This window comes from Ovis aries, chromosome 3 (genome assembly GCF_016772045.2).
Source record: "Ovis aries strain OAR_USU_Benz2616 breed Rambouillet chromosome 3, ARS-UI_Ramb_v3.0, whole genome shotgun sequence".
Classification (NCBI taxonomy): Eukaryota; Metazoa; Chordata; class Mammalia; order Artiodactyla; family Bovidae; genus Ovis; species Ovis aries.
The window spans coordinates 73,852,474-73,870,679 of NC_056056.1; the positions used below are offsets into that span (position 1 = coordinate 73,852,474).

Here is an 18,206-nt window from a genome sequence, read left to right on the forward strand (position 1 = left end):
TTCATGAATCACCCCTCTTACACATTTCTACTTGAACAACCATTAGAGGATTTCTCTGTTTAGGTCTTCATTTGAATTTGCCCTCTGACTATAAACATTCCTCCCATGCTTCTACCTAGTAGCCTGTTGCATACATTTGAAATAATATTAAGTGAATGTATAACACTTTATTTTGTACCTATGTCCATTAAACACTACTACCCATCTATGGGAAGACTAAAATACTTTATCAATAATTTATCAGTTATTTGACAATCCTAATGACTAGATGGAGGCAATGTTGCATATGAAAATGTTTTGAATGGGGAGAGGGGGAAAGGCAACAAATGAGTTTCTTCTCTAAAATACATTCAGAGTAAGTAAATGAATATAAGGATCAATTTAATAAAATGTAAAATACAGACATGTCATGAATTAAGCAGGTGCATATACAAACACACACAGCAGTTTTCAGTTTCAAAACATTTTCATTTTTGCATATCTTCCTCTATTTTTTGTTAACAGGTATGTATATTTTATACAGTTGCAATTAAACTACAAACTTACTTTTTCAGGCTGTTTAATATAGTATCATGAATTCTTTTTTAACTGAAAAATATCTAAAGTAACAACACTTATTCTGTGGGAATTATGGAAACAGCATCTAAGAATCAGAGCAGAGTTTGCAGAGGCACCTTCACCAACCTTCTGGGGCTGTAGGACTCAAATGTATCAATGTTTATAGTGTCTGTAGGAAAGAAAGTCATGCAGACAAACATAGGCAGTACCCATCCAAGCACTGCCCAAGGGACTTGACTACTACACCCCACTATAGGGACAGAGGCAGGTCATCTCACCTGAGATAAGGGAAGGTGTCAAACCACCCTAGGCTAAAGTTATTAAAACTCCCATCATAAATGAATAAATACACACTTGGATTATAAATTGGCATCTCTGAGGAAACATTCCATGTCATGTGATGGCTAATTTCTCAACAGAATTAGTAACTTGGCATTCTTATTTTATACATTGTTCTTGGGAGTTGGTTGACTGGTATGTCCAGGGGATCTTCCCAACCCAGGGATCGAACCCGGGTCTCCCACATTGGAGGCAGGCGCTTTAACCTCTGAGCCACCAGGGAAGCCCGATATGTATGCATAAAGATATAATATGAAGACTTTCATTATAATTTAGTTTAAAACAGTGAATTTTTAAAAAAAGTTAAAATGTTCATCAATAGAGGACAAACTCAGAGAGGTGGAACCTCTCTTTCTAAATATACTAAATCTTTATAGCGTACTCTTTCAAGGGGCAGATGCTGGACCTTGGTGTCAGGTGCATCCTCAAGACGTGAATGTTTGGCACAAACCACCACAATATTGTAAAGTAATTAGCCTCCAATTAAAATTTCATAAAAAAGAAAAATGTGAGGGAGCACCAAAAAAAAAAAAAGAAAGAAGTATTTAACTGACCACACACAGCCATAGTGGCTGTCACTGTGGAGTGCTGAGCAGAAATCTGTGGAAATTCTAGAAAATAATATTTTAATTGCTGTGATATATGTCACTTGATTGATATTTACAACTTCCCAGCATTGTGTGTGATCATTTTAAAAATTCATAAGTATAAATATACTGTTATGAGTATATGTGTTTGTATTTGTGCCTGTGCTTAATTCATGACATATCTGTAACATATAAATATGTACTGTTAGTGAAAAAGTTTAATCAGCTCATAAAATACCTAAGTGAAAAGTTTTTCTTTTCTACACACTTCCATAATAAATTCACTTCCCACTTCCATTGGTAAAAGAATTTGCTGTTGAAAAATTCCAGATATTTTCCTATGTACCAACATATCTATAAAAATAATTGTACATATAAAATAAATGTAGAGCTTCTTTTGTACATAAAGGTTACTCTTTATCAATTATTGGGTGACTTAAAAATATTAACTTTGTTTTAGGCCATCCTTTATAGTGATATCATATATCTCTAGTTTAAAGATATCAATATTTAGTTATTCCTCTATTATAATATTCCTCTGTTGATGGAGGAATATCAAACTTTTAAATGTTACTTCAAGATTTATTTTTTTCATAAATCTTCTAATTTCTGAAATTCGCAGCTCACAGAGGAAATTTAACTTTTTAAAAAATCCAGTTTTAAACTAAATTATAATGAAAGTCTTTATATCTTTATGCATATTGATCAGAATTTCTGTAGGATAGATTATGGAAACTGGAATTGCTGTGTTAACTACATTTTTAAAGATAATCAAAGGATATTTTACTACAAGCTGTTTCAGTCTGCACTCTTTACAGAAACTACTTATTTTTGGCTCTGCTGGGTCTTGGTTGCTGGCTTTCTCTAGTTGCGAGAGCAGGAGCTACTCTGTAGTTGTAGGGTATGGGCTTCGCATTGGAATGGCTTCTTCTGTTGCACAGTACAGGCTTTAAAGCATGAGGGCTTCAGTAGCTGTGGGGCATGAGCTCAGCAGTTGCAGTGTGTGGGCTCCAGAGTGTCAGGGCTTCAGTCATTGTGGAACACAGGCTTAGTTGCTCTGTGACATGTGGAATCTTCCCAGATGAGGGATCGAACCTGTGTCTCCTGCATTGGCAGGCAAATACTTAGCTACTTGACCACCAGAGAAGTCCCCGTCTACACTCTTATTTGCAGTGTATGAGCTGCCCTTTTCTCCTTTCTCTTGGCTTTTACTAAGAAATACCTAACTTTTAAGTGTTGCTTCAAGATTTATTTTTTCATTTATCTGTTTAATCTCTGAAATTCCCAGTTCAAAGTAATCCAAGTAAACAAGAAATACATAGTAATAACCAGAAAACTGAATATTAAGGTTGTATTTTTGTTTTGTTTTCAAGCAAAATTAATTTTAGTTCTTATTATAAGCCTAATACATGAAGTTGTTTTTAAAAAGACATAGAAAACTAAAAAGAAAGAAAGAATAAAGAAACAAAAGAGAAAGCAAGAAAACTATCCATTTATGATTGTACTACTTCAAAACTCCCATTATTAATATTTTGGTATTTTTACTATCTATTTATGGGAATAATGTAATTTTCATTTTGCATCACACACTGAAATCAGTGCTTCATTCTGTTTTTATCGCTTGTATTATGCCTTTTTACCAAGTTTGGTTTTGTTAATAGGATACTAAATTTGACAAGTAAGTGTATAAGTTTGCGGAATCTGATTTTCTTCAGGAATGAGGGGTGAAACAGAATTGTTGTTGCTTAGTCAACAAGTCCTGTCCAACTCTTTTGTGACCCCGTGGACTACAGCCCTACACGCTCCTCTGTCCATGGGATTTCCCAGGCAATAATATTGGAGTGGGTTGTCATTTCCTTCTCCAAGGGATCTTTCCGATCCAGGGATCAAACCCATGTCTCCTGCATTGGCAGGCAGATTCTTTACTACTGAGCCACTTGGGCTTCCCTCGAAGCAGAGTTACAGATAGATTAAATTTATATCCAACTAAAAAAAAATTTTAAACAGTAATTACAAAAATTTTACTCACTGAAGAATTTTAGTAACCATGCAGGCAAGTTGTTTATTTTGCATAAGAGCCACGTTGAAGCTTAATAAATCTGTTATTTGACTAAGCTTCTGAGCTAGTTAGTTGCAAAGCTAGAACATGAAAATTGGTTTCCTTAGACCTGGTAAAGTTATTTCCCCTTAGAACACACTTTCTATTCCCTTATTTCTCAATCACTTAAACTTTTGCAGTAATTTAAAACTTGAAACCAAATTAACTTGTTTTAAATCTCACCTTTGCTTCATGTTTTTTTTTCACCCTCTAAGCTAATCGGGAAATAGAATAGCCAGGAAGAACTGGATGAGAAAAAGAGTAGAAACTAACAATTTATAAATACCAGACCAAAACATGAAGCTAATTTCCATTTTTATAGCTAAGATATCCCCTACATATATTTTTACATTAAGGTGAATTTATATTATTTATGCTTATGGATATTTTAAAATATTACCTAATCTATTTAGTTTATTACTTTTGTTTTACCTCTTGCACATACTATGAAAACAACTAGACTTAAATGTTAATATAAGTTAATGTGGGTGCCTCCCAGGTGGCTCAGTGATAAAGAATCTTTCTGCCAATGCAGAAGATGTGGGTTTGATCCATGAGTCAGGAAGACCCCCTGGAGAAGGAAATGGCAACCCACTCCAGTATTCTTGCCTGGGAATTCCCATGGACAGAAGAGCCTTAAGGGCTACAGTCCTTGGGGTCTCAAAGAGTTAGACACAACTAAGGGAGTGAGCACACACAAGTTAATGTGATTTCTATGTTAAGATGTTGAAAGTCCTATGCACACAAATACCTTTGTTTTCAAAGAAATTTCATTTCTTTAAAAGAAAAATAGCACAGCAAGGTACTTTGGATTCTTAAATATTGAAGCATGAAACACCAATCCAAGTAAGTCCCCAGATATGACTGCCATCTACATATTATAGCAGCTCAGATATAACAGTGTTTACATAAAATGTCTTATTTGCCAGAAACTTCACATGTAATTATAATGGAAGATGGTAAAATGTGTAAAATAATCAAGCTGTTTCAAGGAGAACATGCCGGTATTTGCCATTCCTGGAAAAATGATAGGAGGATAATCCAGTAGCACACTCAGATTTTTGTTTTAAGTATTTATTTACATGTGATCACACCTCAACCTTTGGAAATGCTTAATTTCTATTGATATATACAACTGCAGCAACCACTCATGGCCTTTAATTATCAAAGAATAAGAATTAAATATTCGTTTCAAATTTTCTTGGTAATCATTGCCTTTAAAATTCAATTATAGGCACCTGAGAACGTTAATACTGAAATTTCAGTGTTCTCCTATGTAAAGTGTTAAGTTGACTTGACTGAATTTGGAAATTCCATCATGAGTTTTTTCACTTAGGTAAAAAGTTTCCCTTGATCCATGTCAATAATAAAATCATTAAGGAACTAGGGTTTCAAATCCTTTACCAGAAACAGGTGTGTTTCAGGACAGTTGCACATGGGGAGCCTAAAATATCCATCTCTATTTTGAGTTTGACTAACTAATAAAATATAGGTATTATTTCAAACAAATTTTTACTCTTTGAATCTTCAAAACATAAAAACAATAATTTCTGTTCCCTCTCAAGTCCTACCCTTTTCCTTTTTTTTGCCATCCCTTTTACAAAGATCTTCTAACATACAAGTGAATTGACAAAGCATGTACAGCATGTAGGTGATTTTGGGCCACAGTCATTTCATTCTGTTTGTTTGTAAACTATTTCAGTGAGTAATATCTAATACATGCGTTTGTTCATGCAGACTCCATACCTTGAAACTGGGGCTAAATGAAAGTGTTGATTTTCTTGGATTATATTTGATGTGAAGTTAGGATCACATTCTTTTGCTTCTTCTCCACCTTTCATTATTCTTCTTCCCATGAGAAGTCTCAGACTGTCTCTCAAAGGGATAATAAGGAGAAGAGCAATCTTACCCTTTATGATAGTAACTTCTCAGTGTTTTTTGAACATAGAATGCAACCTTCCCGTTAGTTCTGAAATGAGTTTGGTGGGTCATGTCTAGCATTTGTATTAATATACTTATAGGAAAACATTATCAGAGTGTCTCAGAATTAGTAAAGATATTTTCCTGTTAAACAGATATTTCAATGTGTGAACATACGTATGTGTATGTGTATGCATGCACTGGGCTGCATGAAAACTATGGTTTAATTTTAGTTGTGATCAGAAAACTCTAATCTCAAAGTTATAGTGAATATCTTACTCTGGCCACAGCAAGAATATCCATAGAGACATAATCTTTGGTCGCTTAATCGTGTTCGACTCTTTGTGACCCTTTGGACTATAGCCTGCCAGCGTCCATGAGATTTCCCAGGCAAGAATACTGGAGTGGGTTGCCATTTCCTCTTCCAAGAAATCTTCCTGACCCAAGGATTGAACTCATGTCTCTTGTATCACCTGCATTCCAGGCAGACTATTTAGCAGCTGATCCATACTGGAATGGGTCACAGTGAAATATCTGAACTTAAATACTTTGTTCAGAGCAGGCACTAATGCACCATAGTTAGAAGACCTAGTCAGTCACTCCATTCTGTCAGACAAACTCTTCATGGATGATTATCTGAAATACTTGGCAGCAGATTTGCCCCAAGAGTGTAGACATACTGAAGACGGAAACCACAGAGTGTACTGAACTCTGCAAACTATGCAGAGGAGACTGAGGGAAGTGCTATGCAAAAAAGCCACTGGATTTCCTCATCTCAGGAATCCTCCAAACATCCTCATCCTCAGTGTCAGAATCAACACCATGAATGAGGACAAGACAGTTTTTCAGAGTGTTTTCCCAGTCCTGAGCTAAATCAAACTTATTCCATGAATAAAAAGGCATATGGGGAAAATTGGATATTTTAAAAATATCCCCAGTCTAGGAATACAAGATATCCCCAGTCTTGTAAAACTTACTCTGTGTCTCCTAACAGTTGTGTCTCAATAATATGTATTCATTTCCAGGAAGTCTTCTTGAACTAACTAAAAATAGGAGCTGGCACCTCTCTCTCTTTTATCTTAAAAACCTAAGTCATTGTTTTCCTTGTGTACAAAACTTTGCTTTCAACGTATGCTGTTTTTTTTTATGTCCACTTTTCCTTTTATCATTAATACTTAACTCTCATAATTTTCTAACTTACTTTAGCTGCTGCAGTGGTTAGGGATCATGTCTTAATTTACTTCCTAGGGCATTTTGGACAGTTAAAAATGCATGTGGTGAAATTCTGTTTAGAATAGTGTCACCATTCTCTCAGAATTTTATATTTTATTTCCCCTAAATGATTTTTAAAATATTTTTCTAAGTAGGATTTTCTGCTCCGTGTATTTCTAATGAATTTTCTTCTAGACACCTGCACAAATGTGAACAGTGAAAATGAATACTTGGCCATTTTCCTCTTTTGCTGCCTCCAAAATCCCTATTATACTCCCCTCTTTGGAAGGCCGAAATAGCAATGCGTCCGAGTGTTTCTCCCCTAGGAGCCTTTTCCATTTCTTTCTGTGGAAGTCTAGAGAGACAAATGCACTCTTAATGACTTGGCCTGCTGCACAGTCCCTGTCAGCAGCTTCCATTCTCCCTCACAAAGACAGATCCCATTACACTGCTCACATTGGGGAGTGCGCCTCTGCTGGGATGTGAGGGCCTCCTGGGCACAGTGCAGGCCCCGGCAGCCCTATGTGCTTAGATGCACACTTCACATTCACTGCAGGCTGTAGTTCCCTTTGGAGTGGGCCTCAGCTAAACTGAAACACATCTTTCTACTCTCCTGCCTCCCAGTGGTGAAGAACCCGCCTGCCAATGCAGGAGACATAAGAGATGCAGGTTTGGTCCCTGGCCGGGAAGATCCCCTAGAGGAGGGCATGGCAACCCACTCCAGTATTCTTGCCTGGGAAATCCCATGGACAGAGGAGGCTGGTGGGCTACAGTCCATAGGGTCACAGAGAGTCAGATGTGGCTAAGGCGACTCAGCACGCACACTTACCCTCTACACACATTACCTTTTTCTTTTCTGTCCCCACATTTTGCACCCCATCTTCTGTCTTCAGGCGTCTCCTGTGTGTCTGCATCCTAAATCCCTGAGTCTTCTAATACACTTTCTCTTGTTAGACCCTTTCTAGTCTGCTTTATGGTCTAGACCTAAGAAAGAAATTTGGAATAATCGCGAAACGGGTCAGTGTGGTGTCCATTTCGGGTATCATACCTACATTTTTGCAAAGATCTTTCTGGAAATAGAGTATTAGTGGATTGTTGAGTAATCTGGTGGCACATTGGGGAAGTTTTAATCAGGAAAATGCCTTCTCTCTTTCCTATTTCTTCTTTTAATGGATTCCATAAATACATATTTTTTTCTGTGGTCTTCAAGTTATCCCATGTAAATGTCTACCTCTTAATCCCATGTTTAAGACTAGGGTTTCTATATCTTTATAAACTAATAGAGTAATTTACTCCACACACTGTAGTGAGGAAGAAAAAAAAAATGAATTTAAATACGTAACTAGTTTGGTTTAAAGAAAAAAATAAACACCTAACTTGACTTGGTTCTTGAGATGAATCATATTACACACATTTATGTAGTGCTTACTACAAACCAGATATTTTACTTGTATTATTTTATTTAACACTCATATAAGGTAGGTCATATTAGTATGCCCACATTATGGATGAATAACTGAGGCCACAAGGGCTAATCAAGATTCATACAGCTAAGTGTGATGAAGTCAGGTTTTGCTATAATCTGTCAATGTATTGTATTCTATTAAGAAAAACAACAACAACAACAATGAAGTCTATTACAGATGGGGACACAGCACAAGCTTTCATTGATTTGCAGATGCATACCAGCTTTGCAAATGAACACTAGCCAAAGAGAGCCTGGCTTTTATTACAGGGAGTGATATAGAATGCCAAATTTTCCTTCTTTCCTTCTCTCCCTCTCCCTCACTGTCTCCCTACAAGCACCCCCTTATCCGCTCTCTGTCCCCTCTCTTCCTTTCTTCCGTCTTGGCTGACCCGTTAGAGAGTGATAAGTATGCCATTTTCTCTCCCCTCCTTCTCTCCTGCTTTCCCTTCCTCCCCTTTTCTGCCTTCCTTCCTTCCTTTCCTTCTTTCTCCCCCCTAAATTCTTGGAGGCTGACAACAGTCCTTCTTGCCTGTACACTTTGGTTTTCATTCCCAAAGTGAAATAACAACCATTTTAATGACAGTCCGCCTTATTCTTCAAGCTCCTTGATTCCTCAGGTTTCTATACATTTCCCTGGGAAGTACACCAGGAATAGGAAGAAAAATAAGAAATGTTTGCCCTCACGGGGTTCACCCTCAGGCAGATGGCAGAAAGCAAGGGTGACGTTTAGACGAGGTTGCCTTCTGTAAAGACTCGTGTGCTCTCTTGTCTTTGCACCAGGTACCATTTCTGTCAACACACTGCGCACGCCTTACACCGCTCCTGGCGAGAGTGAGATTCTGGACCTGGATGATGAGTTGTACCTGGGGGGCTTGCCAGAAAATAAGGCTGGCCTCGTCTTCCCCACCGAGGTGTGGACTGCGCTGCTCAACTACGGCTACGTGGGCTGCATACGAGATCTGTTCATTGATGGCCAGAGCAAAGATATCCGGCAAATGGCTGAAGTTCAAAGTACTGCTGGCGTGAAGCCCTCCTGCTCAAGAGAAACAGCAAAACCGTGCCTTAGCAACCCCTGCAAAAACAACGGCATGTGCAGGGATGGGTGGAACAGATATGTCTGCGATTGTTCCGGAACAGGCTATCTTGGCAGGTCCTGTGAGAGAGGTATGATTCCAAAATCCTAGCAGCCAACTCCCCTGAGATGAAAAACGTATTCAGTGTGGACCTCACACCTTAAATGACCATTGAAATGTAATATGTGCTCTGGGGAAGTAAACTCTGCAAGCAGAGTGGCCACAGGGATGCTTTACTGACAAGTCTGTATTGATTTTCAAAGGGCTTGATTCTGGGAATGCACAGCCCTTTAAGTATATCACAGGAATACATAGTAAGGTCCTTGGCATCCTTGAGGGTATGGGCCTAAGATGTATCATAGACAATCACTGTGTCTTTTGCCCAGTTTTTAATTTCCAGACACTGGAAAGTAAAATAAAAAAATAAAACGAATGAATCCAGCATACTTTTGGCATCTAGTGCTAATATGTAGGTCAAAAATAGCATTCTAAGCAAGCTAAGCTGTAAGTTGCAACTTCCCTGACACTGAGCCTGTTCATTTTACTTTAGTCAGCCTTCTCAAGGTTGAAATTTGAAGAGTAAGGTAATTTTAAACCATTTAAGTTACACCAGTATTTTCAGAAATGCACCCTAATTTCAGAGACACTTACCTTGGTCTAAGACTCAACTGATTACAGAAGGTTTCTTTACCAATTTGATATTAAGGCTTATTGTGTCTGAAAGCGCTGAATGGTTGCCTCCCTTTCCTTCTCTAGCAGAAGGCAAAGCTACATTTTTTTTCCCCCTTTCTTCTCCCATTAGAAGGAGAATAAGGATTAAAGGAAAAGTAAACTGTGATAGCTGCCACTGCTCATCTAGAGACCAGTCAAAAGGAAGAAATAGCAGAGCAAATAGGTCTAAGTATGTTTTTTCATCGACTCAAGAATTTCAAGTAAATGCTTTAGTCACTATACTCATTGCCACTCATTTTTAACAATGGAGCAAAAATCAATATGAAAAAATATTGATGAGTTATCCCATTGTCCTCTCATGTTCCAAATAACATTGCTCTCTTAGACATTTAGCCTAAAGGAACCTGCTATCTATTTTTCAAGCCATACGCATCTAGTCATTTTGCCTTTGCACTCCTGAAATAGTTTAATTTAGTTAAGCTGACACTTTTTACAGAAAAAGTGGTTTTTTGTTTTTTGGGTTTTTTTTTTTTGGTAAAATCTAAAGTTGAAATGTGGCTTTGATTCTTTATGTTATTGAGAGGGTTCATCAGCTTATCAGTTCTATTGATAACATTAATCACTGTAACAATCAGTGATCATAACCTAATAATCTAATGATGATCTTAAATTACCCGCCAAAATACTATCACTGTTCTGGATTTTACAATGAGATAGGTATCTAGATAGATACATATTCATTCATTCTCCTAGTACCTAATTGCAATTCCTGTGAGTAGTCATTAGAGGTTAATTATTTGTGCATAGTTTCTTGTGGAAGGTGTATATTCTCTGTACATTTCCCCTTCTAATTTATTTGTTTGCATAGTATAGTTTTTAGAAATTGCCCAAAGGAGCCAACAACAACAAAGTGACAAAGCTTGCAAGATAAATTATAGTCAAGTATGATGTGCAATTAGGAGACCTGTGTAATTTAAGACTCTGTTTTCATTTTAATCACTCAGAGAGCTGTCACTTATTCTGATGCCTCCTGCTTAAGTGAAGCTAGAAAAGGGTATAACTGAGCTATCACACAAATTACAAAAGCCTTCAGTTAAATATGCATGGTGTACCACCCTGTGGCAGTATTCCACTACTGCATATGGCAGAAATAAGAAGGGAAATTCTAGAGCTCCCTAAACCAGAATGAGGGAAAGGAGCTATTTATATGTTGCAATAATTAGAAGGAGGGGTGGCAAGCATATGCAGATTTGCAAATGAGAATTTAATAGCAAGTTTCATCACTGGGTTTCAACATACATTTTTCACTGACAAGTGGCTGAAAATTTCTGCAGATTTCTTTGTCTCTAGGTTGGTTGTGTATTGAGGAGAGAAAGTAGTCATTTTTGTGTGTTTTCTGTAACTAACCAGTGTATTGTGAGAAGTCTTTGCTTTTCAGAATTAATTTTCTTGCTCACATTATGGCATCTCCCAAGAACAAGAGTGAAGTGGGATGCTTGTCATGTTCACTGCCACAAAATTTGGCTGCTGTCCAGTTCCCAGCTCTGCCCTAGTTCAGTCAACACAAGATCATGTCCAGCCTTCAGGGTTTTCAATTCCAAAGAGAGTGCTTTGACTGTGGTTCTTCGCATATACTCTGATCACATAAGGCTGTTGATCATGTAAGAGTTGACTGACAGCTCTTGAAATTTTTTTAAAAAGGCATTTTCAAAGTTTCTGTTTTACAATTATTAAGCAATAAATGTTAATTTATAAAGAAGCATGTTCAAGTCCTCGGACAGTGCTCATGGGGAATGCTGTTTCAATTACATTATAGGAAATCATTCTTCACTATATAAACAAAAGAGTTTATAAGAAAGATCAGAGTATTTGCTGACTTAGGCAAATAAGAAAATAGTATTTTGCTTGAATGTGTATTGATTCCATAAAGAAGAGTAGCATAGAAATCATGTCCAATTGAATCTACATTGAATTCAGCACCTTCTCTCCTGCTTTACATTTTATAAATCTGAAAATTTGTGGAGACTGGTCATACAGAAATTATTTTTGGTTGTATGTACATGGGATCATCAGAGGTCTACTTTATACTTGTTTGTTAAAGCTCTACCAGATGGAGGGACAGATGTCAGAGCAATATAGTTTGGCTTCCTGTCTGATTTTCATCGTTGATCACAATATGTGACTGCCTTTTGGCAAAACTGAGCACAGGTGTACACTTTAGACCGCAAGAAGGAATAACACAGAAAAGCAAATTTATCAGACTTAACGACAAGGAAGGAGACAGAGGAGACAAAGTTGAAACTTTTTCTCCCTTGCTGAGAAGTGCTATATTGAAATTAGCTTCTTAAAGAACTCTTTTGTGTTCTAAGTGGTAAAGTAAGTTTACTGATGTCTAAAGGATGCTGCCAAATAGCATAACCTTCAAATGTCAGAATGTTGTTTACCACGTATTTGGCAGCTCTCAACTACAACCTTGTACATTTTCCATTTCTTGTCTAATTAAACGTTAACTCTAATTATGAGGAATCATTTAGGCATTCATTTGTCATTTATCAACAGGTTATTTTCACATTAAGAATTGTTTAAAATGGCACTCAGAGGCAGTTGAGTTTTATTACTTTACTGTTATTTCATTCCTGCAGCTTTTCAGAGAATATTAAAGGCCAATGATACTTATTTTCTGTTTTACTTTGGATTGTATTTTATACAATATTTATAATCCCTTGTCAGTCATCTGTATTTCTAAAAAAATGTTCCCTCTACTTAATTTTTAATCAAATTAAGCTACATTTCATACAAGAATGAGATAATTTTAAAAAATGATAGTTGAATAATAGAGAGTAGATTTACAGATTAAATAAGAGAAAACTAAAAATATTTTAGCCCTTGTATCTACATAACACCAAAGTAACTGATAATGGCTTTAAAATTTTTATTCAAATATATGTTGCTTTATAGATAGGGACAGTGATTGGCTATAAATTAGGAAGGGGTATGGTAGAGATCAAGTGTCTTTAAGGTTATACTAGAAGCAGTTTTTTTTTTTTCTAATGTTTATTGCAACTTTACAGTCATGCTTTACTTTTTGAGCAAATCCTACTAGATTTTCTTTAGGGAAGCCTTATTGGAAAAATATGATCCATTGATAAATATGTGATATGATGTAAACCCACCATATTTTAAGGGGATTATATTTTTTTCTTCTCAGTGCTTAGGTCAGTGCTTAGCCATGAGACCCCTATTTTGGTAAACAGACCCCTCTCATAGAATGTTTTCTATGACATTATTATGGCTTCCAATGTAGACTTTAAGGAATATTTTGTTCATATACATCACTGAAATTAGATTCACTTACAATAGACAGAATAAATACTTAATCTCATTAGTGAGTATTTACATATACATGATATCCAAATTGAAATAAGCTCTTTCACATACCTTCAGTATCAAGTCCAATCATTAATTCAGTCAATTTTATCAAGGCTCTGCGGTGTGCCCGGTGCACTTGGCTGATGATAGAGAAAGAAGTAGGAGGACTCAGCCTCTGCTGTAATGATATGCATACAAAAGGCCGAAGACAGATTATAGACACTTAAGAAATGGTAATTTAAAAAATGCTAAGTAGATATAGAATAACTGGAGGGAGAATTAAAGGAGTGCTTGCAACAGGTATTTCTGGAGTAATACTTGATCAGAAATCTGAATTGCTGAAGGAACCAGCCATATAAAGATCTGGGTCCGAAACCTTTTAAGACAGAATGTGCCTCAAGTGCAAATACTTGAATGAGAGATGAAATCAGTGTGGCTGGAATTTACTAAACAAGGGAGGACATGCTAAAAAGCTGAGGCAGAGAGATGGACTGGGGCTGATTCACCCAGAACGTTATAGGTTAATAAAAGGAATACAGATTTTATTCGAACTGCAGTGGTGGGAATCTATTGGCGAAGGATAGGGAGGTGAAGGGTTAGGGGTGAGTGGGGTGGATGTGCCTAGATGAAGTAATGAAGTGATATGATCAGAATGGCTCCTTTTAAAGTTTAGCTTGGCCACTATGTGTAGGGAGAAAGAATAGAAGTAGGGAAGCCATTGAGCGAGCGATCCTTATTGATCTATGTGAGACATGGGAGCAGAGTCTGATGTACTGCAGTGGCACAAACTGATTGATTCAGAAGGTGGATTGGAACTAGAGTCTACGAGACTTGCAGATTTGCAACAGATTGGACATGGCAGAGAGGGTAAGAAAGAAAGCAGAAAGGTTAAGATCTGAGTAATGGCACTAAGCCATTTACAGAGATGGAGAACACTGGAGCAGGAGCATGTTCATTGGAGCCGGAGAATTTGTTCATTATTGGTGTGTGTATCTTATTCAAATTGGAGATGTCAAATAAGCAATGGCTGATGGATGTTTGAGGGAGTGCAGGAGAGAAGTCAGGACTGTTTATAAGTATTAGGGAGAGTGAGCATATGAGTTGACCCAGATCCCTTAAGAGGGAGAGGGAAGAGAAAGGTCCTATGCAGGGAGCTCTGGAACCCTTACTGATTCTGGATGTGCATTCAACCCGAGATGATAACTAATGATTGACGTCTGTTAGAAGCAATACTTGATTTTCCTGATTTTGAGAAGATAGTCTTGCAAAACCACAACTCCAAAATATAGTCTTAATAATAGGCATGGTTGTATCACTAAAGTTAATTGCTGTCGATAGTCAAGAGAATGAGAATTTCCTAGTTTGTTTTAATTTCAGGTAGTTTTTCTTTTATTAAATGGTATCCTGAGTTATCAGAACCCATGACAAAGCAACATGATTCATACTTGTTTCACTGTTCCACAACCATATGGTGTTTAACATGAAGGGGTGCTAACTATTTTTTAAAGCAGTCAGTTTGAAATCAACAGTTTTGCTCTTTGCCTCTCTGTGTTTCATGCAAAATTAAGCAACTTCTCCATTAAAGCCAGCTACTTTTCTTTGGTAGCACACAACCATACAAGCTCTTCAGTTCCACCCTCATCCTCACTCAGTGTTACCCAGGTACGTAGTTATTAACTTTTTGGCGATAGCTTAATTTTTTTAGAACACCAGGGTGGTGCTTACAGGTAATGCTTTAAGTTACCCCTTATCTACAAGTGAACTTTAATATGAAGTTACAGTTTGTGTCTTTGTGAAAATGAATTACCTTGTTCACCCCAGTGACTCAGAACATGTATTACCTGTTGTTTGGTAATACCACTTGTTCTTCTGTTTCTGAGCATCACTTTTGGAAAAGTGTTGACTTGATTCCTGTATTTAAGTCATAATTTTAGTGTTTCTTTTTTGATTGTATTGGGGCACAAAATTATTTTTAAAAAATGATATAAGAAACTTTCCTTAGAATCATGGGTTTTTGAGGTAAGAAGAGGCCTTAGAGAAGCTCTAATAGCACCCTCTCATTTTGCAAGTGAAGGATTCGAGCCAAGTTTAATTTGACAGAGCTGATCAGTGGTCTAGCTGTATAGAAATAAGCACAAATAGTAGCCAGTACTTCAAGCCAGGCTTGCACTATGGCTGTACACACACACACACACACACACACACACACACACACACACACACATAACACAATATGATCTCTGCTCTTGAGAAAAGATATGCATCCATGAACATGGCTAATCCTACATGATGAATCCTATAGATAGACGTTGTTTTAGGTAAAGAAAGGGAAGTGCAGCCACCTCTGCTTTGAACTTTAAGAGATGCTTCTCCTGTGACTTCTCTTTCAAGGTAAAAAAAAAAAAAAAATTTGCTCATTTTGGAAGAAGATGAGTCGAGTTTGTGTCTTGTTTTCTATATGGGAACCTTTAATAGTTCATGCTTTTCCTTTTCAAAGTTTCTATGTACTAAACTGACCCAGAGCTTTTATGTTTATTTCCCAACTATAGAAGCAACGGTTCTGAGCTATGATGGGAGCATGTTTATGAAAATCCAGCTCCCGGTGGTGATGCACACAGAGGCTGAGGATGTGTCCTTACGGTTTCGATCCCAGCGTGCATATGGCGTTCTCATGGCAACCACCTCCAGAGACTCAGCAGACACCCTCCGCCTGGAGCTGGACGCAGGGCGTGTGAAACTGACGGTCAACCTAGGTAACAGCTCACCTTCCCCCATTGAACTAACACTTTTCACTTTTTGTTCAGTTTTGCCTGCAAACATTTATCGAGTAGCCTGTTTGCCATGGAAAGTTAAAACACTTAATAGTCTCATCTCCATTATTTAAATTCATTTAGGTTTTGGGGACATCTTTTTATTGTTTTTATATTGTTTAACATAATTTACTGTTTTGTGGTTCCTTCCACTGAGGGTTCTTAAAAGGGAAGCCATGTGCATTAATGAGATTATTGAAAATACGAATTACTACGCTTGACGATGCCTCAAATGGAATTTCCTCTTTTTACAATGACTGACATTCTGATTGGTTATGGATAAAATCCTTTCAGATAAAATAAAAATCCACCAACTTTGACTTGGATAGCACATGCTATGAAATGTCAAATATCTAGTTTGTGATCTAGATCAACAGTTGCTCTTTATCTATCCTTGGGCTTCTCCTTTGAACAGTTACCTTCGTGGTATCCCATCTTTTCTGTTTGGAAATCCTGTGTGGTGATATTTTGCTATCAAACAACAATCCACAACCCTTCAATGCCCAAAGTCTGCGGCCCTCAGCAAGCAGCCATGAGAACACTAAAAACACAGACTCTTCCACAGAAAAATAATGCTTTCCTGCTTAATTGTAGCATTCAGAAAGAGTCACTACAGTAAAACCTCACCACACTGGATAAAACCTAGGGAAAAATCAGGCCAAATTAAGAAAAAATATGAATTGTAGACTAAAAAAAATAATATAAGCATATTTGTTTTCAAATACATTAAAAAACACAAATTAGTAGCTCAAAAAATCTTAAGGAAAGGTCTTACAAGGCTAATGTTAATGGGTGGTTAAGAATTATCCATAATTAGCACATTGTTTCACAGAAGTTGCTCCATCAGTGTACTTGAAATCAGTTTTCTTTCCAAACCTGGCCTTTCACAATTTGTTTCATTTTTTTCAGACAATCTCTGCTCATAGCAAATGAAGAATTACAAATCTTCTGCCCAATAAGTTTCAATATTATAATTAACTCCAAATAATAGGAGTACAATTTAATGAGGTTTTACTGTATTTCCTGGAAATAATGAACACACACAATAATGAATAGGCGGAAAGAGAAAAATAGAATACAAGACTACATAGATTTACAAAAAGCGTAGCAAAATATGATGAGGTATGGCATTTGTGAAAACCCCACATATATCAAACTGTGCTGGGCAGAATAGTAGCTCATAAAATATAAAATTATTTCATTAGTAGTTTGCATACAATTACATTCAATTAATATTAAGTTTAAAAGTCCAGTAATAAGGTTGTTTTTACTGAAGACCACTTACTTTTTTACTCTTCTGTTAGAGTTCCCTCTAGTGACAATGATAGGTTACTACAAGCCCATCAAAATTGCCTAGTTTCAGTAAAGGGGCTGTTAGCCGGAGGAGGTGAACACACTCATGGGAATTTTCTAACAGCAAAGCATTCTGTGGAAAGAGTTGTGTAGATGCTGATCCTTGGCTGTTTGCAACCACTTTTCTGATGCGGTTGACGACACATGACAAACTCAGCTATATGGAAACAGAATCTAGGTTTGTATTTTTCATGTTCCCCAAAGGCGATAAATACAACAGCCAAATCCAACAAATATTTATCTACATATAAAATAAACATAAAACACCCCACATGGTCCTTTATAGATAACTCTTATAATTATAATCTATGCTATTCAGATCAAACATTCCATTCTTGGGGAATCTGCTTTTATATAAGAAAAAAGTATAAGAAAATAAAAATTAATAGCATGGCGTGCTGCGATTCATGGGGTCGCAAAGAGTCAGACACGACTGAGCGACTGAACTGAACTGAACTGAATAACCATGAAACTTATTACATAGAGATAACATAGTTAGCTCCTAACAGAGGAATAGGCCTGTGTGCTCCCGGGAATGACACTCCTCCTTAGCCACCAGAGTTTCTAAAGGAAACAAAGTGTTTATTTCCTTCTCCAATTAATACAAGCCATGGAATCCAGCTAACTCCTGGCTGTTTACCTGTTTTTGTCCAAGTAAGTAATAGTAACAACAGCAGCAACAATAATAATAAATACATTAGAGTGAAATAATAATTTCAACTAGCTCTCCATTTGACCACCACAATT

General features: G+C 36.9%; 1 protein-coding gene across 28 annotated transcripts in view; it reads left to right on the top strand.

The window, feature by feature from the left end:
* NRXN1 (neurexin 1) overlaps window positions 1–18,206 on the top strand; it is a 1,208,609-nt gene that overhangs the window by 550,294 nt on the left and 640,109 nt on the right. For all 28 annotated transcript variants that reach the window (XM_042246177.2, XM_060413877.1, XM_060413886.1 and 25 more), the window contains 2 exons: window positions 8,963–9,346; window positions 15,846–16,049. In XM_042246177.2, coding sequence (XP_042102111.1) covers window positions 8,963–9,346; window positions 15,846–16,049 — 588 coding nt within the window. The remainder of the gene's footprint in view (window positions 1–8,962; window positions 9,347–15,845; window positions 16,050–18,206) is intronic.